This window comes from Pseudophryne corroboree, chromosome 1, assembly GCF_028390025.1.
Source record: "Pseudophryne corroboree isolate aPseCor3 chromosome 1, aPseCor3.hap2, whole genome shotgun sequence".
In the NCBI taxonomy this organism is placed as follows: domain Eukaryota; kingdom Metazoa; phylum Chordata; class Amphibia; order Anura; family Myobatrachidae; genus Pseudophryne; species Pseudophryne corroboree.
Genome location: NC_086444.1, coordinates 650,843,838 through 650,867,863, shown reverse-complemented (window position 1 = coordinate 650,867,863; position 24,026 = coordinate 650,843,838). Strand labels below are relative to the sequence as shown.

The 24,026-nt window shown below is 45.6% G+C and overlaps 1 protein-coding gene across 1 annotated transcript in view; it reads left to right on the top strand.

Moving 5' to 3' along the window:
* Positions 1-15,942, top strand: part of LOC134905611 (uncharacterized) — a 30,232-nt gene extending 14,290 nt beyond the window's left edge. The window contains exons 2-4 of the mRNA XM_063914644.1: positions 6,614-6,739; positions 13,650-15,223; positions 15,717-15,942. Coding sequence (XP_063770714.1) covers positions 6,614-6,739; positions 13,650-14,926 — 1,403 coding nt within the window. The 3' untranslated portion in view covers positions 14,927-15,223; positions 15,717-15,942. The remainder of the gene's footprint in view (positions 1-6,613; positions 6,740-13,649; positions 15,224-15,716) is intronic.
* Positions 15,943-24,026: the final 8,084 nt, after the last annotated feature.

The following is a 24,026-nucleotide window of genomic DNA, read 5'->3' as shown; positions in this document are numbered from 1 at the left end:
CAGCAATTATTGTAATGGCATTCAATGGTGGACTGAATCCTGTATAGGCAGGGCAATGGGTAATTACCAAATGCAGGTAGAAACTGGCACAAAAACAGTTCCACAAGCGTGTGGACATCAGGCTTTCCAGCTGCAGCAGGAGAGTTATTCTGGTGTCCGTCCGCCTCCCTTATCTGGCATCGATCGTACCACGTCCTCCTTTCACAGGTAAGTCCACCGGGGCACCCACGCGTTCCGACCCTGCCTGGGTCTTTTTCAAGGTCAGCATCACAAAGGGATGTGGAGGCCACACACACTACTGAGCCTCATTTTGACTTGTTTTAAGGACATTACATCAAAGTTGGATCAGCCTGTAGTGTGTTTTTCCACTTTAAATTTGAGGGTGACTCCAAATCTAGACCTCCATGGGTTAATAAATTTGATTTCCATTGATAATTTTTTGTGTGATTTTGTTGTCAGCACATTCAACTATATAAAGAACAAAGTATTTAATAAGAATATTTCATTCATTCAGATCTAGGATGTGTTATTTTAGTGTTCCCTTTATTTTTTTGAGCAGTGTATGGGGTATATGCAATAGCGGGCGAAATCGCGGCAATTATCGCCGTTTTTTCAATTCGACCAAATTCGCCAGGTGAATTCCGGAAGGTGGCTTCCGGAATTCACCATATGCAATGAAAAACGGATTCGCCAGGGTCGCGGGCGAAAATCGGCCGATTTGGCGGATTTTGCCGCGATTTTTAAAAACGGGGAAAAACCCGAAAAAAAAATGGCGTGGGGTCCCCCCTCCAAAGCATAACCAGCCTCGGGCTCATCGAGGTGGTCCTGGTTCTAAAAATGCAGGGGAAAAATCGGCCAGGGATCCCCCGTATTTTTAAAACCAGCACCGGGCTCTGCGCCTGATGCTGGTGCCAAAAATACGGGGGACAAAACGAGTAGGGGTCCCCCGTATTTTAAACACCAGCATCGGGCTCCACTAGCTGGACAGATAATGCCACAGCCGGGGGTCACTTTTATGCCGTGCCCTGCGGCCGTGGCATCAAATATCCAACTAGTCACCCCTGGCCGGGGTACCCTGGGGGAGTGGGGACCCCTTCAATCAAGGGGTCCCCCCCCCCCAGCCACCCAAGGGCCAGGGGTGAAGCCCGAGGCTGTCCCCCCCCATCCAATGGGCTGCGGATGGGGGGGCTGATAGCCTTTGTGATAAAAAAAAAGATATTGCTTTTTCCATTAGTACTACAAGTCCCAGCAAGCCTCCCCCGCAAGCTGGTACTTGGAGAACCACAAGTACCAGCATGCGGGAGAAAAACGGGCCCGCTGGTACCTGTAGTACTACTGGGAAAAAAATACCCAAATAAAAACAGGACACACACACCTTGATAGTAAAACTTTATTTCATACGCCGACACACACATACTTACCTGTGTTGACACGCCGACTGCAACGATCTCCGACGATCCGAGGGTACCTGTCAAAAAATTATACTCACCTTCCAGCGTCCGTCCAGAGGTCCAGGTCCAGAGGTAAATCCACGTACTTTGTAAAATAAAAAAACGATCACCGAGCCATACCGGACTAGAAAGGGGTCCAATGTTTTCACATTACACTCCTTTCTCCCGAATGCCGGGACATCACGTGACTCCTGTCACTGATGTCCCTTCAGCCAATCAGGAAGCGCTACTGCCGTGGCGCTCACCTGATTGGCTGGACGCCGTCTGTACTCTGACAGCGCCTCGCAAAGCCGCTCCATTACTTTCAATGGTGGGAACTTAGCGGCTAGCGGTGGGGTCACCCGCCGGTCAGCCGCTGACCGGCGGGTGACCTCACCGCTAGCCGCTAAGTTCCCACCATTGAATATAATGGAGGGAGCAGTGCGATGCGCTGTCACAGCGAGCAGCCAATCAGGTGAGCGCAACGAAGTTGCGCTTCCTGATTGGCTTAGAGACCTGTCAGTGACAACTGTCACTGACAGATCTTAATCGTGGAAAGGTGTCCCATGTGTCAGCATGGGACACCTTTCAGTCCGTTTTTGGTGCGGGTAAATGCGTTTTCTTTTTTTGCCAAGTCCGTGGATTTATCTCTGGAGCCTGGTTAAGGTGAGTATATTGAACGTTGCTTTTCAGGTACCCCGGGATTCTACATGGAGAAGAGGACCGATGTCGGCGTGTGAACATAGGTAAGTATGTGTGTGTCGGCGTATGAAATAAAGTTTTACTATCAAGGTGTGTGTGTCCTGTTTTTATTTGGGTATTTTTTCCCCAGTAGTACTACAGGTACCAGCGGGCCCGTTTTTCTCCCGCATGCTGGTACTTGTGGTTCTCCAAGTACCAGCTTGCGGGGGAGGCTTGCTGGGACTTGTAGTACTAATGGAAAAAACAATATCTTTTTTTTTATCACAAAGGCTATCAGCCCCCCCATCCGCAGCCCATTGGATGGGGGGGGACAGCCTCGGGCTTCACCCCTGGCCCTTGGGTGGCTGGGGGGGGGGGACCCCTTGATTGAAGGGGTCCCCACTCCCCCAGGGTACCCCGGCCAGGGGTGACTAGTTGGATATTTGATGCCACGGCCGCAGGGCACGGCATAAAAGTGACCCCCGGCTGTGGCATTATCTGTCCAGCTAGTGGAGCCCGATGCTGGTGTTTAAAATACGGGGGACCCCTACTCGTTTTGTCCCCCGTATTTTTGGCACCAGCATCAGGCGCAGAGCCCGGTGCTGGTTTTAAAAATACGGGGGATCCCCTGTCAATTTTTTCCCCGCATTTTTAGAACCAGGACCAGCTCAATGAGCCCGAGGCTGGTTATGCTTTGGAGGGGGGACCCCACGCCATTTTTTTTTCTGATTTTACCGTTCCAGCAATAAAAAAATAAAAAAAATAAAAATAATATTTTAAAAAATATATAAATAATATTTGTGCCTCCCCCCCAAAAAAAAAAAAAACCTAATCCCTTCTAATATAAATAGATCTGCTATTCCTAAAAAAAAAAACACCAAAAAAAACATGTTTAAAATTTTTTTATTTGTTTTCACCCTCCAAAGTGTGGCGGAGTGAAAATCGCGAATTTGCTGTCTAAAAGCACTGCAGGCGAATTTCCAAACTTGAATTGAATATGCTGGAGGCGAATTGCAGCATCTGTACCATTGCAGAAAAGGCGAATTCGGAAAAAGGCGAATTGAGAAAAGGCGAATTTTGACGGGCCGTTTTTTTGCGAAAAATGACTGCACTGCATAGGCGAATTGATTTTTGGAGGCGAAAACGGCCCGGAATTCGCCTTTTTTGCCAATTTGCCCGCTATTGCATATACCCCTATATCTATGACAATTACTTTTGGCCAAAAAAACATATAGGGAACCCACATGTCTATATATTGATAGGGATTGATTAGGATCATTGTATCAATATAGTTTATAAAGGTGGTCTAGGAACAGTCCTTGTGTATTTTACATATTTTAATAAAAAGTGATTGAATTTTAGTATTCAGTGTGTCAGCGCTTTCTTCGTTTTTTTCTTTTTGTATTGCTTATCACCCACGATAGGCCGTTATAACCCTACATTTTGCCGTCGGTGGGTTGCGATCCTGAATAAATGCTCCATGGACCTCATCCTACTGGTTGTGGAGGAGTCCACGAGGGAGTTGAATACCGTTAAGGAACAGATACAGACTTTTGAGGCTGAACATAAAATGAGCCTTTCATCTGATACTGAAACTGACTGGCCAGCAAAGCTTGGTATCCAGCTGGAACAATATCGGCAGGAGCTAATACGCTTTAAGAAGGATAAACTCCTTACAGTCCAGAGGGACTACCAGCAAAGGCAGGTCTACCCTTGGTTAGGAAGCACCAGACCAGGGCAGGACCGGCAATATCCTAGCCGCCGACATCAATCACGCCGTCGGAGAGAACAGCAGCAGGGAGCCAGCACATCGGCCAGCGATTCTGAATATGCTCCTGAGATGACTCCTTCATCTGATGCCCAGCCCCCTTTAGGGCAAGGCCCCCGGATCATACAAACCCGTTCCAACCGCATGCCAACGCCAGGACGCGGACGCGGCAGAGGACGCGTAGGTCGGGGCAGAGCCAAAGGGACATCAGGGCAAAAGCCACCAAGGCCATGAGAGAATCTGTCTTTAATTTATCTTCCACTCCTCTCTCTGACATAGAATATCAAGTTTTGGCTAAGGGCCTATCTTTCATTCCCACTAGTGTCCCTGATCCACTTGAATGGAAAGTTGAGATGTTACGCCTTAATAGATCATTGAGGCGAAGGGAATTCTTCAACAACAAAACATCGGGACCACCTACTGTCACCATTCCGGCCCAACTACAGACGATTGCACCTCGGTCACACTTTGACCCTCCAAGTCTCAACCCGTCCATCAGGACTTTTACACGTATGCTGGAGACAGAGGGCAACTGTGGTACAGCTTACACTGGATACCCCAACACGTCTAGACAGGAGATGATGGCATTAAAGGACTTGTCTAGCAGGACTGATATAGTGATCCGGAAAGCGGATAAAGGGGGGCCACAGTGGTGCAGGATTTGGGTGACCATATTAAGGAATGTGAGCGCCAACTGAATGATACTGCAGTTTATAAAAGGTTGACTAAAGATCCCACCATGGAATTCAAGAAGGAGTTGGACTCTTTGCTGAAAGAAGCCTCTGAACGGGGGACTATTACCACACAAGTGCTCAAAGCTCTTACGGTTGATTTCCCCATAGCACCATTGTTCTACACGGTCCCCAAGGTCCATAAAACCTTGCATGACCCTCCTGGCCGTCCTATCGTGTCGGCCAGAGGCTCTTTATATCACCCCATCTCCATCTTCCTGGATGCGTATCTCAACCCCTGTGTGCAACTAATACCGTCCTACCTTAAAGATACTACGGCCTTACTCCTCCAGTTGCAGGATCTGGGTCCCTTACCTGAGGGGCTGATCCTATGCAGCGCTGACGTCACTAGCCTCTATACGTGCATTCCGCATAATGCGGGTATGGAGGCAGTGAGGTCATTGATTGAGAACAACCCCAACTACAAAGGGCCAGAGGTTGCGTTTTTTTTGTCCCTTTTGGATAAAATACTCCGTAGAAATTACTTTGTCTTCAACGGTAAATTCTGGTTGCAGCTTGCAGGGTGTGCGATGGGGTCGGCAGTGGCCCCATCGTATGCGAATGCATTTATGTACCAGCTTGAAGTTCAGATGTTTTCCATAGACCCTGAGGTATCCATGCATGTCTTTTACTACAGGCGCTATATTGATGACTTGCTCATCTTATGGCAGGGCCCCAGGGACAAACTCATTTCCCTCTTGGATAATCATAATAAATCTCGTCACCCAGTACAGTTTACTTATGTTATTCACAAAGATGCTATCAATTATCTTGATGTGACCATAACTAACAAGGAGGATCGGCTAAATACCTCTTTGTATGTAAAAACAACAGATAGGAATACTGTATTGAAGCATCAGAGTTTTTACCCAGCTCCCCTACTTAGGGGTCTACCGTACTCCCAATTCTTGCGAGTACGGAGGATTACATCTGACCCAGAGGAGACATGCAGGGCATTAGATACGATGAAGCATAAATTTGTGGAAAGGGGCTACCCGATAGGGGACCTTGAGGCGTCTAAAAGACGTGTTCTGGATATGACACGCCAACAGGTCTTGGAATCTAGTCACGTCCGCAAACGACGTAAAAGGGAAGTATTTCCCTGGGTTAATAAACACACCACTATGAGCAAACAAATAGTCAAAAAAGCCAAACAGATGTGGCCCATAATACAAACAGATGGGGCCATGTCCTCCATGGCGAATACAGCTTTACTGCCGAGCCATACCAGAGGGAGGAACATTGGCGACCGTATAGTCAAACTAGACATCACTGACATGGCTATTAACAGGGAATCTCATTTCCTACGTGCCAAAAATGGTTGTTACCGTTGTTTGGGATGTGCGACATGCAATACACTAATAGTAGGAACTTCCTTTAATCATCCATCTACGGGTCGCAAAATTCCCATTAAACATCGTTTGACATGTACCACGACCCATGTGATGTATCTTCTCACGTGCCCTTGTGGTCTTGCATATGTCGGCAAGACCATTAGGCAGTTCCGTGAGAGAATGGCTCTCCATAGGAGTGCCATAAAGAAGGCCTTAGAAAATAAGGAAAGTGAACAACCCTTTGCCCGGCACTGTATGCAAATGGGCCATAGGGTAGCTAGCATTAGAGCCATCCTTATAGATCATGTTCCCCGCACACTAAGGGGTGGAAATAGGGATAGGACATTATTACAAAAAGAATCCAGGTGGATCTATAAACTGGGAACACTGTCACCCGGTGGTCTCAATGAGAATCTGGGATTACAGTGTTTCCTATAAAATAACAACTATCCCTTTTAGTATCCATCATTTATCCCCTATAATGGTTTAGGTACCTCTCCTATGTGTTGATATTGTATGTTTACTGTCCAAGCCTATTCAGGCTTATATTAGTGCTGCTACAGTTTCTCATGACCTGTATGTACATTTTTGTTTTTGTTTTTACCAGTTTTCATGTATCAGTATATGTCAGATTACTGATAGTCATTTGTCCTCACTGCATTCCCGTAGGTGACCGAGCGGTGTTCGTTTGGTTGCCCTGGTTACTCACCTGCGACGCGGCGCGCCGTGACGTCACTGGAGGGCGACGCGGAAGTGTGGCCGGACGGACTGGCGGGCGGCAGCGCCATGGAGCAGGTGAGTATGATCTGCATTAATGTTAGTCTTGTCCTCCCTATATAAGTATTGTTTTGTGTTGCGAGTGGCTTGTCTGGCCCTGAGGACGGGGTTTGTTCCCCGAAACATGTTGGCCTATTAAAGTAGTTTTTCATTACGCTGTGAAGTCTGCATTGAGTGCCGCCCATATCACCATTGCTATATATATATATATATATATATATATATATTCTGGGGGGGAGGAGTTGGCTGAAGATTTGCCTAGGGTGCAGAGAAACCTTGCACCGGCCCTGCCCATGGGTGGCTTATCAACTGGAAGAAATCCTCCCTGGTCCCTGCTCAGAGCATGGTGCACCTGGGAGCGCTGTTGGACACTCACAACCAGAGGTTGTTCTTGTCTCAGGAGAAAGCCCTGAAGCTTCAGGACAGGATTCGTTGCTTCCTTTCTCGTCCGCAAGTGTCGATACATTCGGCAATGCAGGTGCTGGGCCTCATGGTCTCGGCATTCGGTATCCGGTCGATGGATCGGCACTCGCTAGTTCGACAACGCTAACATCGAACACGCAACATAGACAACACCTACATCGACAGTAATCGAACATCGACAAACACAAGATCGACATATCATCAACATCGACAACCACTACATCGACAAACCCCGAACATCGACAAGACGTATATCCGACAAACAGTACGTCGACACAACACATGATTGATCACGCACAACAGCGACACAACGTAAGATCGACAAACAAATCATCTACAGGAACAAGTTCGACCAAAAAATCATCGACATGTAATTGTTCAACAAACAAATAGATCGACATACAGAAGATCGACAAACCATAGACCGACAAAACATAGACCGACATGTAATTGTTCGACAAACAAATACATCGACATACACAAGATCGACAAACCATAGACCGACAAAACATAGATCGACATGTAATTGTTCGACAAATAAATACATCGACATACAGAAGATCGACAAACCATAGACCGACAAAACTTAGATCGAAACTTAATTGGGTCGACATGTAATAGCTCGACATATATAATATCGACAAAACTTAGATCGACACGACAGTTAATATATCGACATATAAATAGGCCAAGTATAGAAAAACACTCTACAGCGCTATCCCTGCTTCCATTTGTGGAACTACAGCTTCCAGCCAGCCCTTACATCCACCACCTACACATTACCCTGACCTGCTGCACATCTGCAACGCTGCCCCCCTCCCCCCGCTATTCCCACGATACCCGTGCAAACTTAGACGCCGCCGCCGCCATCCCCCCTAGTCACCCCGCTGCCCGTCTACATTTACACGCTTAGCTATACACCCCGCTGCCAAACGCGCTCCATGTTTCCCCGTGGCACTACAAGTAACACAATGCCCTGGCACTGCTCCCCGCTCTGGTAGCACGGTAACACCCTTCATGAAAGACCCCACCCATGTCTGCCAGCACACCCGGGCACCCTGCTGCACATCTGCAACGCTGACACCCTCCCCCCCACCTGCTATCCACCCCGAAACCCGTTTCAGCCATCCCCCCTAGTCACCCCGCTGCCCGTCTACATTTTCACGCCTATCTATACACCCCACTGCCTTACGCATGTTTCCCCGTGGCACTACATGTAACACAACGCCCTGGCACTGCTCCCCGCTCTGGTAGCACAGTAACACCCTTCAGGAAAGACCCCACCCATGTCTGCCAGCACACCCGGGCACCCTGCTGCACATCTGCAACGCTGACACCCTCCCCCCCCCCCCCGCTATTCCCCACGATACCCGTGCAAACTTAGACGCCGCCGCCATCCCCCCTATTCACCCCGCTGCCCGTCTACATTTACACGCCTAGCTATACACCCCACTGCCTTAGGCGCTCCATGTTTCCCCATGGCACTACAAGTAACACAACGCCCTGGCACTGCTCCCCGCTCTGGTAGCACAGTAACACCCTTCATGAAAGACCCCACCCATGTCTGCCAGCACACCCGGGCACCCTGCTGCACATCTGCAACGCTGACACCCTCCCCCCCGCCGCTATTCCCCACGATACCCGTGCAAACTTAGACGCCTCTGCCATCCCCCCTAGTCACCCCGCTGCCCGTCTACATTTACACGCCTAGCTATACACCCCACTGCCTTAGGCGCTCCATGTTTCCCCATGGCACTACAAATAACACAACGCCCTGGCACTGCTCCCCGCTCTGGTAGCACAGTAACACCCTTCATGAAATACCCCACCCATGTCTGCCAGCACACCCGGGCACCCTGCTGCACATCTGCAACGCTGACACCCTCCCCCCCACCTGCTATCCACCCCGATACCCGTTTCAGCCATCCCCCCTAGTCACCCCGCTGCCCGTCTACATTTACACGCCTAGCTATACACCCCACTGCCTTAGGCGCTCCATGTTTCCCCGTGGCACTACAAGTAACACAACGCCCTGGCACTGCTCCCCGCTCTGGTAGCACAGTAACACCCTTCATGAAATACCCCACCCATGTCTGCCAGCACACCCGGGCACCCTGCTGCACATCTGCAACGCTGACACCCTCCCCCCCACCTGCTATCCACCCCGATACCCGTTTCAGCCATCCCCCCTAGTCACCCCGCTGCCCGTCTACATTTACACGCCTAGCTATACACCCCACTGCCTTACGCATGTTTCCCCGTGGCACTACAAGTAACACAACGCCCTGGCACTGCTCCCCGCTCTGGTAGCACAGTAACACCCTTCATGAAAGACCCCACCCATGTCTGCCAGCACACCCGGGCACCCTGCTGCACATCTGCAACGCTGACACCCTCCCCCCTACCTGCTATCCACCCCGATACCCGTTTCAGCCATCCCCTCTAGTCACCCCGCTGCCCGTCTACATTTACACGCCTAGCTATACACCCCACTGCCTTACGCATGTTTCCCTGTGGCACTACATGTAACACAATGCCCTGGCACTGCTCCCCGCTCTGATAGCACAGTAACACCCTTCATGAAAGACCCCACCCATGTCTGCCAGCACACCCGGGCACCCTGCTGCACATCTGCAACGCTGACACCCTCCCCCCCGCCGCTATTCCCCACGATACCCGTGCAAACTTAGACGCCTCTGCCATCCCCCCTAGTCACCCCGCTGCCCGTCTACATTTACACGCCTAGCTATACACCCCACTGCCCTAGACGCTCCATGTTTCCCCGTGGCACTACAAGTAACACAACGCCCTGGCACTGCTCCCCGCTCTGGTAGCACAGTAACACCCTTTATGAAATACCCCACCTATGTCTGCCAGCACACCCGGGCACCCTGCTGCACATCTGCAGCGCTGACACCCTCCCCCCCACCTGCTATCCACCCCGATACCCGTTTCAGCCATCCCCCCTAGTCACCCCGCTGCCCGTCTACATTTACACGCCTAGCTATACACCCCACTGCCTTACGCATGTTTCCCCGTGGCACTACATGTAACACAACGCCCTGGCACTGCTCCCCGCTCTGGCAGCACAGTAACACCCTTCATGAAAGACCCCACCCATGTCTGCCAGCACACCCAGGCACCCTGCTGCACCCCTCTCCCCCGCCCCCCCCCCCCTGGCTATCACAATTTACAAATTTACAGTAAGAGATTCCAATATTTTTTGAACTATTCTCCCCTAAACTGTTCCATTATATCACCACTATCACCTTGGCGTCATGTCCCAGACTTGCTATTCAGAATTCATTGTAAACTAATCCATTTAAGTTCTATCCAAACAAAGCTATTATTATGAACCTGTCTCTATTTCCCCCCCCCCTCTCATTAGTCTCTCATAAACAGGTTCATTATATCACCACTATCACCTTGGCGTCAGGTCCAACAGTTGATATTCACAAATCTTTTCAAAATAATCGAATTAAGTACCATCTAGACAAAGCCATTCTTCTGAACTTGTCTCTATTTTTTTTCGGCCATTATTTCAAAAAGCCTTAACTCATGAAACACCTACGACTCCAGTTACCCTTTTAGCATAGATAAGAAAATGTATGATTTTTATTAACCAAAATATAGGCGCTGCACTACTAAATTAAATACCAATTCCAATACAATCCATTTAATATTTTTCCGCATTAATATCATAACATGTGCCACTACATAAAACTGTGGTACTACAAGCTCCAGCTTGTCCGTTCATCTCAAAATATACTCATATGAATCCCAGTCCAAACAACCATGCTTTTGCACTTTTTCTGAAGAACTGTGCACCTCCATAACCTGCAGCTCACCCCTTATCTCCTCCGACTCCCCCTTCTTGTGCTCCCAGAGATTACAGAGCCCCTACACCTACATGTCTCTACACCCCGTCTACTTCCAGAAGAACCCCGCTAATAGCGCTACCCCCTTCGCTGATTCCACCCTTGGAACTACAGCTCCCAGCAAGTCCTTACCACCACCACCAACACAAGCCCCTCTGTCCGTCACCTGAAGTGCTTAGCACCCCTAGTCCCTGCAGTGCACTCCTTCTTCCAACCACTACTCCCTCCATGTCCTCCCAGCGATCATGGGTCGCCTACACTTAGTCTCCTCGACACCCCGTCTACTTTAACACGACCCCCCGCTAATAGTGCTACCCCAGCTACTGTTTTAATCCTTGTAACTACAGCTTCCATCCATCAATTTCGACCCTGCAAGCTTGGCTGTAAAAGCCATCCCCACACCACTGCCGCTCACCCCCGCTTGCTGCAGATTACACCATCTACTACACTACTCCCTCCACTCATTACTCCCCGATATTACCTTGGACCTTGACGTGGTCTCATCCTCACCCCAACCAAAAAACGCCATTTCTCACTACACACAGATTATTTATTTCATGCCTTGAAATAAGCACACATCATTCTTAAATCCCACTACCCCCAAACACACACAATTTACACTCACTGATTGAAATCTGTCTTGAACTAGTCTCTCTTAAACAGGTTCATTATATCACCACTATCACCTTGGCGTCAGGTCCAACAGTTAAGATTCCCAAATCTTTTCAAAATAATCGAATTAAGTACCATCTAGACAAAGCCATTCTTCTTAACTTGTCTCAATTTTTTTGGGGCCATTTTTTCAAAACGTCTTAACTCATGGAACACATACGACTCCAGTTACCCTTTTAGCATAGATAAGAAAATGTATGATTTTTATTAAAAAACATATAGGCGCTGCACTACTAAATTAAATATCAATTCCAATCCAATCAATGATATATGCTTCCACATTAATATCATAACACGTTTTACAAAATAAAAATCTGGTACAGTGCCCAGCTTTTATTTTAATCGCACAATATGCTGATATGATTGCCAGCCCAAACAACCATGCTTCTGCACATTTCTTGAAGAACTGTGCACCTCCATAAACTTCAGCTCACCCCTTATCTCCTCAGACTCACCCTCCTTGTCCTCCCAGATTTATATGATATATATGTCAATTTATAGACGTCTCCCGCTAACTACACCTGTCGCTGATTCCACCAGTGGAACTACAGCTCCCAGCCATCCCTTACAGCCACCACCTACACAAGCCCCTCTGTCCTTCACCTGAACTGCTGCGCACCCCTTTTTCCAACCACTACCACCTCCATGTCCTCCCCGCGATAATGTGTCGCCTACACCTAGACTCCTCGACACCCTGTCTACTCCCAGGCGACCACCGCTAATAGCGCTACCCCTGTTGAAGATTCTACCCATGGAACTACAGCTCCCAGCAAGTACTTACTACCACCTACACAACCCCCTCTGTCCTTCATCTGAACTGCTGCTCACCTCATCTTCCCACCACTACCCCCTACCTTTCCTCATCGTGATTATGGTTCCACTACACCTGGTCGCAACTTCACCACGTCTACCTCAAGACTCCAATAGTGCTACCCCTGCCGCTGCTGTCACACATGTAAATACAGGTCCAAACTAACCATTTCATACATACATGTGCCTCCTATTAAAACAAGCCCGAATAGCCATCTAGTCACACTTGTCCCGAATTCTTTGGAAATAACAGCTTCTGCAGCGCAGCGCCGTCCTTCCCCAACAAAGATTCTAAAATCGATTCCTGTCGTCAGTGTTTTTCTCCCATAAATATATTATTTATATAAACTTAAAATAAAAAACATATTTTTAACCACTGGTAGTCAAATATTTTATATCGAAAAACTGTTTAACCATCCCTCTCTTTTTAAAAAAAACGTATTCATCCAATAGGCAACCACTGTGTCTTAACTCCACCTACTTAAAATGGTATAAAAATCTAATTTTCTCTAACGTCCTAGTGGATGCTGGGAACTCCGTAAGGACCATGGGGAATAGCGGGCTCCGAAGGAGGCTGGGCACTCTAGAAAGATTTAGGACTACCTGGTGTGCACTGGTTCCTCCCACTATGACCCTCCTCCAAGCCTCAGTTAGATTTCGTGCCCGGCCGAGGTTGGATGCACACTAGGGGCTCTCCTGAGCCCTTAGAAAGAAAGTATAATTTTAGGTTTTTTATTTTCAGTGAGACCTGCTGGCAACAGGCTCACTGCAGCGAGGGACTAAGGGGAGAAGAAGCGAACTCGCCTGCTTGCACGAGTTGTACGGTGTGATTGGTGTGGCTGGTAAGAGTCTTACCCGGGATTCTAAATCCTTCCTTATTATGTCTGCTCGTCCGGGCACGGTGTCCTAACTGAGGCTTGGAGGAGGGTCATAGTGGGAGGAGCCAGTGCACACCAGGTAGTCCTAAATCTTTCTAGAGTGCCCAGCCTCCTTCGGAGCCCGCTATTCCCCATGGTCCTTACGGAGTTCCCAGCATCCACTACGGACTACGAGAAATAGAATTACCGGTGAGTAAATTCTTATTTTAAAGATACCTGCTACCATTATACGGAAAAAGTATTCTGTGGTGTATCCTTATACTATAGATATTGATTCTACAATGGCAGCTCCACCGTCAATTCGTTTTGTTCCTTCACGGAGAAGAATGCTCTTGAATATAGATGGATATCTACTTGCCAAGAACAAGCAGCGTGGGAACGTGGTCTACTGGCACTGTACTGAGAAGGTTACAGGGCCTTGTTCTTGCTATGCAAAGACAACCATCATGGCAGGAGAGCATCAACTCAACACACACGGAGAACATAATCATGCTCCTAAACCCGAGAAAACAGATGTGGCTATTGCTAAGGATGCTATAAAGCGACGTGCTCGGGACACCAATGACTCACCATCTCAAATAATTCAATCGGTTACCAGTGATATGCCTTCTACAAGTGCACCCTGTTTGCCTAACCGTGAATCTCTCCGTCAGTTAGTGAAAAGAGCCCGGAGAGAAGATTGTCCTCCAGAACCCACTTCCTTGGATGATATAGATGTTCCAGAACATTTGGCTAATATAGATGACATCAAGTTTTTGGGAAAGGACAGTGCTTTCCACAATAAAAGAAACCTTTTATTTTCAACAGAAGCAAACTTAAAAAAACTTCACGAAGCTTGTTGCTGGGTTATGGATGGCACATTCAAAACTTGCCCCACATTATTTCGTCAGATATACTCAATACATGCCATGGTTGGAACTGATGAAACAACACAACGTTTTGTTCCACTTGTATACGGATTGCTCAGTAGCAAAAGTGAAGATTGCTATACCTGTTTTTTCGAAGATCTTCAGGATTATGCACTGGAGTATGATATAAAGTTTGCTCCGCTGTTCATTTTAACAGATTTTGAAAATGCTGCAATCCAAGCAGCAAAAAGAGTTTTTCTAGGCAGTACCCATAAATGTTGCTTATTTCATTTAGGACAAAACATTTGGCGTAAAATCCAGTCCTTTGTACTTGCCACACAATATGGACATGACCATGCTTTTTCAATGAAATTAAGGCACCTTCAAGCACTGGCTTTTCTTCCCTCAGATGAAATTCCACCTGCTTTTGAGTCTTTAAAATCAGAGATGCCCACTAATGCTGCCCCATTAATGAACTATTTTGAGGACGTATTAGAGACCGTACTAGAAGTCAAACAAGATCTCCGCCTATCTTTCCCCCAAACATGTGGTCTGTTCACGAGAACATGCGTGGTGGTTTTCAAAGGACACAAAACAAGTTGGAGGGCTGGCATAGGAGATGGAATATTGTCCTTGGAGAGAAAAAGCTTGGAGTTTACAAGCTTATTTTGTGCCTGCACAAGGAACAAAAAGTGACAGCCAGTCTGTTAGAAAAAGTGACTTGCAATATTGCCAGAACACCCCCAAAAAGAGAATACAAAGCTCGTGAAGACGCATTACAAAGATGTGTCTTACAACTTGGTACAGTGGATTTAATGGAATATCTACGTGCCATAGCTTTCCATCTTCAATTTGAATAATTTATTCTCTACATGGCAATTTTAATATTTTCCTCCAGTTTATACCTTTTTAAAGTTATATATTTTTTTTTTAAATGTTACATTTTTCTATAAATTTTTCTTCTAATAAACATGTTATGGATCCTCACTACTGGTAAGTTACAAATTATAAATTAAATGTGTACTATGTAAATTATAATTAGCATGTACTGTCATAAAATGATATTCTATTATTTTCCATAGCTGTTTAGTTTTGTCATATGTTTGATATATTTTTTTTTTATGCTATATGTTTTTTAAAAATTAATTTTACCAACAATGTTCATTTGATCAGCGAGAAGTGTTTATAAAAATTTGCAAGAGCAGAGGTTTACCATGTTAATCAATCTGCTGCTTCCTTAAAGTTCATATAATCTACCTGATAAAGGTTAGTTTCAATATCGATTTTTTTTCCCATGTTATAATCCAACACTGGTCGCTTTTTTACACTATTTTCACTTATTCAGCACCAAACCCCAAAGAGTAATAGTAGAAGATTGTCTACCCTACATATCAGACTTCATTTTAAAATCTTGATAATTTCATAAAAATGTGACTATAAAACTTAATAAAAATTACACATCTATTTTACTAATTCTTTTCTCCAGTTACGACTAATGAAACCGGACGGAATCATCTGCAACCAAACAGGAAGAAGAACGCTAAGCTCAACAGCAGTGTCCTATGCGGTGATATCATTTTTATTTATTGAATGTTTCAATGTTAATGTTAATTTTTTAAGTTAAATTTAACACGTTTTATCAACATAATCTTATACATTTAAAACAGTTATTAATTATAATATAGTTTATAATAAATGTATACTTCATTTCAGTTTTCCAACATTGATTTTCTAATACATTTTACATTCTTGACGCTATGTTTTGGAAATACATGCGCGTGTATGTATTTAAACAGTTTTTGGGCAATGATGATAGCGTCATTTGGCCAGATAGTTAAATCTATCAAAGAGGCAAATACTAGCTATTCTGAGCCTAAGCCCATACCCTATCTCAAATCATGAAATAAAACATGACATTTTTAAAAAAAAAATTATTTTTAAAACACAAACAATAATATATTAGAATAATTTTTGAAAATCCTAATCTTTAATAACAATTTTTAATAGAATTTATATAAAGTAGATACACTATTTTAAAAAGTATATTATTGTTCCTTAGACACAGACACATTGTTAAAAATCTTGCGTCCTACTTTATAGGTCACCATAACCAAATAGATATTTCCTGGCAAGGCGTGGTGTATATAGTTGAAGGCACATATAATTCTTTGCCATTGCAAATATTGAAATATCTTGTTCTTTGTATGCAATCCAGAGTCCTATACCACTATTTTCAACACAACTATACATACCTTGAACAAGAAACTACCCATTGGGGATAATTCCAAGTTGATCGCAGCAGGAATTCTGTTAGCAACTGGGCAAAACCATGTGCACTGCAGGGGAGGCAGATATAACATGTGCAGAGAGAGTTAGATTTGGGTGTGGTGTGTTCAATCTGCAATCTAATTTGCAGTGTAAAAATAAAGCAGCCAGTATTTACCCTGCACAGAAATAAAATAAAATAACCCACCCAAATCTAACTCTCTCTGCAAATGTTATATCTGCCTCCCCTGCAGTGCACATGGTTTTGCCCAACTGCTAAAAAAATATCCTGCTGCGATCAACTTGGAATTACCCCCCTTACCCAAAGATATGCAATTCTCATCCCATTACATACCTCTATATAATTATTACACATATTTTTATAAATATATTTTATTAAAATACAAATATTTCTATTAATACAGGTAAAAAAGTATATTCTACAAAGCTTGTACTATCTATGCAGACATGTATCCAATTATTTGAGTAAAAAGTATGAATTAACATGCTGCTGTTTGACCGCTATCCTTGGTCCGGATTTAAATTTTATGTACAATCTTGCCCAAAATTTTCCTTATTTTTCTAGATGAAATTACCCTATCGCAAATTGACGTCTTGTGGAAAACAACATCCGTTATCTACCGTGTGCAGACTGAGTGATTAACTGGGTAAAGGTGCACGTGTCTCAAGTTCAGTGGCCACAATATTGAAAAACATTGTACATGTAGTTCCACAGAGGACATTCACTATTCCTGTTTATGCTTTCATACAAAAATTTTTATAGATATATAATATATATATATATATATATATATATATATATATGTATATATAATTTTAAGAGAAATTTAGTTTTATGCACTCTGAAATAAATAATTAACATCACAGTGGTCCCCTTTGTCATCCCTTATGTTAATTTCTAATTAATAATAATGTATTTTAAAATGCAATTCTTCAACATTGTAAAAATTAGAATGTAAATACTAAAGGCCTATAGGCAGTATATGTTAAATACAACAGAGATGATTCACCATAGTTCATAAAAAAAAAAAAAAAAATACTTTCAAGGCACCAGAAGTCTACATGGTTTTGTTCTATCCATGCTTTGCTACTGTCAACGTAATTAGTAATGCCTGTCATCTTTACATAAGCATCATTTCTCTATCGTCCTAAGTGGATGCTGGGGTTCCTGAAAGGACCATGGGGAATAGCGGCTCCGCAGGAGACAGGGCACAAAAGTAAAGCTTTTACAGGTCAGGTGGTGTGTACTGGCTCCTCCCCCTATGACCCTCCTCCAGACTCCAGTTAGATTTTTGTGCCCGGACGAGAAGGGTGCAATTCTAGGTGGCTCTCATAAAGAGCTGCTTAGAGAGTTTAGCTTAGGTTTTTTATTTTACAGTGATTCCTGCTGGCAACAGGATCACTGCAACGAGGGACAGAGGGGAGAAGAAGTGAACTCACCTGCGTGCAGGATGGATTGGCTTCTTGGCTACTGGACATGAAGCTCCAGAGGGACGATCACAGGTACAGCCTGGATGGTCACCGGAGCCACGCCGCCGGCCCCCTCACAGATGCTGAAGCAAGAAGAGGTCCAGAATCGGCGGCTGAAGACTCCTGCAGTCTTCTTAAGGTAGCGCACAGCACTGCAGCTGTGCGCCATTTTCCTCTCAGCACACTTCACACGGCAGTCACTGAGGGTGCAGGGCGCTGGGGGGGGGCGCCCTGGGAGGCAAATGTAAACCTTTAAAAAGGCTAAAAATACCTCACATATAGCCCCAGAGGCTATATGGAGATATTTACCCCTGCCTAAATGTACTAAATAGCGGGAGACGAGCCCGCCGGAAAAGGGGCGGGGCCTATCTCCTCAGCACACGGCGCCATTTTCTGTCACAGCTCCGCTGGTCAGGAAGGCTCCCAGGTCTCTCCCCTGCACTGCACTACAGAAACAGGGTATAACAGAGAGGGGGGGCAAAATAAATGGCAATATATTAATATAAAAGCAGCTATAAGGGAGCACTTAATCATAAGGCTATCCCTGTCATATATAGCGTTTTTTGGTGTGTGCTGGCAGACTCTCCCTCTGTCTCCCCAAAGGGCTAGTGGGTCCTGTCTTCGTATAGAGCATTCCCTGTGTGTCTGCTGTGTGTCGGTACGTGTGTGTCGACATGTATGAGGACGTTATTGGTGTGGAGGCGGAGCAATTGCCAAATATGAGGATGTCACCTTCTAGGGGGTCGACACCAGAATGGATGCCTTTATTTGTGGAATTACGGGATAGCGTCAACTCGCTTAAGCAGTCGTTTGCCGACATGAGGCGGCCGGACACTCACTTAGTGCCTGTCCAGGCGCCTCAAACACCGTCAGGGGCTGTAAAACGCCCCTTGCCTCAGTCGGTCGACACAGACCCAGACACAGGCACTGATTCCGGTAGTGAAGGTGACGAATCAACCGTATTTTCCAAAAGGGCCACACGTTATATGATTTTGGCAATAAAGGAGATGTTACATTTAGCTGATACTACAGGTACCACTAAACAGGGTATTATGTGGGGTGTGAAAAAACTACCAGTAGTTTTTACCGAATCAGAAGAATTAAATGACGTGTGTGATGAAGCGTGGGGTGCCCCGATAAAAAACTGCTAATTTCAAAGAAGTTATTGGCTTTATACCCTTTCCCGCCAGAGGTTAGGGAGCGCTGGGAAACACCTCCTAGGGTGGACAAAGCGCTAACACGCTTATCAAAACAAGTGGCGTTACCCTCTCCTGAGACGGCCGCACTTAAAGATCCATCAGATAGGAGGATGGAAAATATCCAAAAAGGTATATACACACATGCAGGTGTTATACTACGACCAGCTATTGCGACTGCCTGGATGTGCAGTGCTGGGGTAGTCTGGTCAGAGTCCCTGATCGAAAATATTGATACCCTGGACAGGGACAATATTTTACTGTCGTTAGAACAAATAAAGGATGCATTTCTTTATATGCGTGATGCACAGAGAGATATCTGCACACTGGCATCACGGGTAAGTGCTATGTCCATTTCGGCCAGAAGAGCTTTATGGACACGACAGTGGACAGGCGATGCGTAGAGGAGTTATTTGGGGTCGGTCTATCGGATTTGGTGGCCACGGCTACGGCCGGGAAATCCACCTTTTCTACCTCAAGTCACTCCCCAACAGAAAAAGGCACCGACCTTTCAACCGCAGCCTTTTCGTTCCTTTAAAAATAAGAGAGCAAAGGGCTATTCATATCTGCCACGAGGCAGAGGACGAGGGAAGAGACAGCAACAGGCAGCTCCTTCCCAGGAACAGAAGCACTCCCCGGCTTCTACAAAAGCCTCAGCATGACGCTGGGGCTTCGCAAGCGGACTCGGGGGCGGTAGGCGGTCGTCTCAAGAATTACAGCGCGCAGTGGGCTCACTCGCAGGTAAATCCCTGGATCCTGCAGATAATATCTCAGGGGTACAGTTTGAAATTAGAGACAGAGCCACCTCGCCGTTTCCTGAAGTCTGCTTTACCAACGTCCCCCTCAGAAAGGGAGACGGTTTTGGAAGCCATTCACAAGCTGTATTCTCAGCAGGTGATAGTCAAGGTACCTCTTCTACAACAAGGGAAGGGGTATTATTCCACTCTTTTTGTGGTACCGAAGCCGGATGGCTCGGTAAGGCCTTTTCTAAATCTGAAGTCCTTGAACCTGTACATAAAGAAGTTCAAGTTCAAGATGGAGTCACTCAGAGCAGTGATAGCGAACCTGGAAGAAGGGGACTTTATGGTATCCTTGGACATCAAGGATGCGTATCTCCATGTTCCAATTACCCCTCACACCAGGGGTACCTCAGGTTCGTTGTACAAAACTGTCACTATCAGTTTCAGACGCTGCCGTTTGGTTTGTCCACGGCACCTCGGGTCTTTACAAAGGTAATGGCCGAGATAATATTTCTTCTTCGAAGAAAAGGCGTATTAATTATCCCATACTTGGACGATCTCCTAATAAGGGCAAGGTCCAGAGAACAGCTAGAGATGGGTTTAGCACTATCTCAAGAGGTGCTAAAGCAGCACGGATGGATTCTGAATATTCCAAAATCCCAATTAATGCCGACAACTCGTCTGCTGTTCCTGGGGATGATTCTGGACACAGTTCAGAAAAGGTTTTTCTTCCCGAAGAAAAAGCCAAGGAGTTATCTGACCTGGTCAGGAACCTCCTAAAACCAGGAAAGGTGTCTGTACATCAATGCACAAGAGTCCTGGGAAAAAATGGTAGCTTCTTACGAAGCAATCCCTTTCGGCAGATTCCATGCAAAGGGATCTGTTGGACAAATGGTCAGGGTCGCATCTTCAGATGCACCTGCGGATAACCCTGTCGCCGAGGACAAGGGTATCCCTTCTGTGGTGGTTGCAGGAGGCTCATCTATTGGAGGGCCGCAGATTCGGCATGCAGGATTGGATCCTGGTGACCACGGGTGCCAGCCAGAGAGGCTGGGGAGCAGTCACACAGGGAAGAAATTTCCAGGGAGTGTGGTCGAGCCTGAAAAAGTCTCTTCACATAAGCATTCTGGAACTAAGAGCAATCTACAATGCTCTAAGCCAGGCGGAACCTCTGCTTCAAGGAAGACCGGTGTTGATCCAGTCGGACAACATCACGGCAGTCGCCCATGTAAACAGACAGGGCGGCACAAGAAGCAGGAGGGCAATGGCAGAAGCTGCCAGGATCCTTCGCTGGGCGGAGAATCACGTGATAGCACTGTCAGCAGTATTCATCCCGGGCGTGGACAACTGGGAAGCAGACTTCCTCAGCAGACACGACCTTCACCCGGGAGAGTGGAGACTTCATCCAGAAGTTTTCCACATGCTATTAAACCATTGGGTAAAACCAATGGTGGACATGATGGCGTCTCGCCTCAACAAAACACTGGACAGGTATTGCGCCAGGTCAAGAGATCCGCAGGCAATAGTTGTGGACGCGCTGGTAACACCTTGGGTGTACCAGTCGGTATATGTGTTTCCTCCTCTGCCTCTCATACCAAAGGTATTGAGGATTATACGGCAAAGTGGAGTAAGACTAGTGGCTCCGGATTGGCCAAGAAGGACTTGGTACCCGGAACTTCAAGAGATGGTCACGGACGATCCGTGGCCTCTACTTCTGAGAAGGGACCTGCTTCAGCAGGGTACTTGTCTTTTTCAAGACTTACCGCGGCTGCGTTTGACGGCATGGCGTTTGAATGCCAGATCCTAAAAGGAAAAGGCATTCCAGAAGAAGTCATTCCTACCTTGATAAAGGCAAGGAAGGAAGTCACCGCGAAGCATTATCGCCGTATTTGGCAAAAATATGTTGCGTGGTGCGAGCAGCGGAGTGCTCCGATGGAGGAATTTCAACTGGGTCGTTTTTCTACATTTCCTGCAATCAGGATTGTCTATGGGTCTCAAATTGGGATCTATTAAGGTTCAAATTTCGGCCCTATCAATATTCTTCCAAAAAGAATTGGCCTCAGTCCCTGAGGTCCAGATTTTTATCAAAGGAGTACTGCATATACAGCCTCCTGTGGTGCCTAAGGTGGCACCGTGGGATCTAAATGTAGTTTTAGATTTCCTCAAATCAAATTGGTTTGAACCACTAAAGAAGGTGGATTTGAAATATCTCACATGGAAAGTGACTATGTTACTGGCCCTGGCTTCGGCCGGGAGAGTATCTGAACTGGCGGCTTTGTTTTATAAAAGCCTTATTTAATTTTCCATTCGACATAGGGCAGAGCTGCGGACGCGTCCGCATTTTCTCCCTAAGGTGGTATCAGCGTTTCACCTGAACCAGCCTATTGTAGTGCCTGCGGCTACAGACGACTTGAAGGACTCCAAGTTGTTGGACGTTGTCAGAGCCTTAAAAATATACATTTAAAGGACGGCTGGAGTCAGAAAATCTGACTCGCTGTTTATACTGTATGCACCCAACAAGTTGGGTGCACCTGCTTCTAAGCAGTCGATTGCTCGTTGGATTTGTAACAAAATTCAACTTGTACATTCTGTGGCAGGCCTGCCACAGCCTAAATCTGTTAAGGCCCATTCCGCAAGGAAGGTGGGCTCATCTTGGGCGGCTGCCCGAGGGGTCTCGGCATTACTACTCTGCCGAGCAGCTACGTGGTCAGGGGAGAACACGTTTGTAAATTTTTACAAATTTGATACCCTGGCAAAGGAGGACCTGGAGTTCTCTCATTCGGTGCTGCAGAGTCATCCGCACTCTCCCGCCCGTTTGGGAGCTTTGGTATAATCCCCATGGTCCTTTCAGGAACCCCAGCATCCACTTAGGACGATAGAGAAAATAAGAATTTACTTACCGATAATTCTATTTCTCGGAGTCCGTAGTGGATGCTGGGCGCCCATCCCGAGTGCGGATTATCTGCAATACTTGTACATAGTTATTGTTAACTAATTCGGGTTATTGTTTAGGAAGCCATCTTTCAGAGGCTCCTCTGTTATCATACTTTTAACTGGGTTTAGATCACAAGTTGTACGGTGTGATTGGTGTGGCTGGTATGAGTCTTACCCGGGATTCAAAATCCTCCCTTATTGTGTACGCTCGTCCGGGCACAGTACCTAACTGGAGTCTGGAGGAGGGTCATAGGGGGAGGAGCCAGTACACACCACCTGACCTGTAAAAGCTTTACTTTTGTGCCCTGTCTCCTGCGGAGCCGCTATTCCCCATGGTCCTTTCAGGAACCCCAGCATCCACTACGGACTCCGAGAAATAGAATTATCGGTAAGTAAATTCTTATTTTCCAAGCCATGGCTAAGATGTATACTTGTACCGTTGTTGTGCCTTGAACACCGCATTAGTGAATGTCTTATATATTCCCAACTTCCAGATGTGTTAAGATTCTGAGTCATATTTTAATTAAACGTGTATTATATGACAATATTAGAGACACAAATGTAAATATTCCAAAAACTTTATTTAAAGTACAACAACTAAAACAACAACCACTTTGTAATAACAGTAAGTTATACAAACATCTAAAAAATTTATTGAAAGTACAACAACAACAAATTTTTATTAACACATAACAGAAAGTTATACAAACATCCAAAAAATTTATTGAAATTAGAACAACAACCACTTTGTAATAACACATAACAGTAAGTTATACAAACATTTACCATATCAAAAAATAAATTTAGCAAATATAGTCTGTCACATTAAACAATCTTTATTCAATTCATATTAACTGTAAAGAAAAACTTTATTCTATACACTTTGTTTCTTTATTTTACATAAAATCAAACAATGCTTAGAAATGTATAACTCTATTTCTTAATATATTATCCCTTTATTAACAGTTAATTATATAGTGTTCCAGATAACGTTGCGCTTAAGTATGTGTTCCTTGACTTTTATTTTTAAAAATGCCCTTACCGAACATTCAGTTTTCCTTCCCAAAAATGGGTATTGACAACAACCCATGTTTTTGATCTGAGGTGGAAATGGTACAATGACCGGGCTCAGTACCAGCTTTTGAATTGATTTCTTTAGAATCACAATAT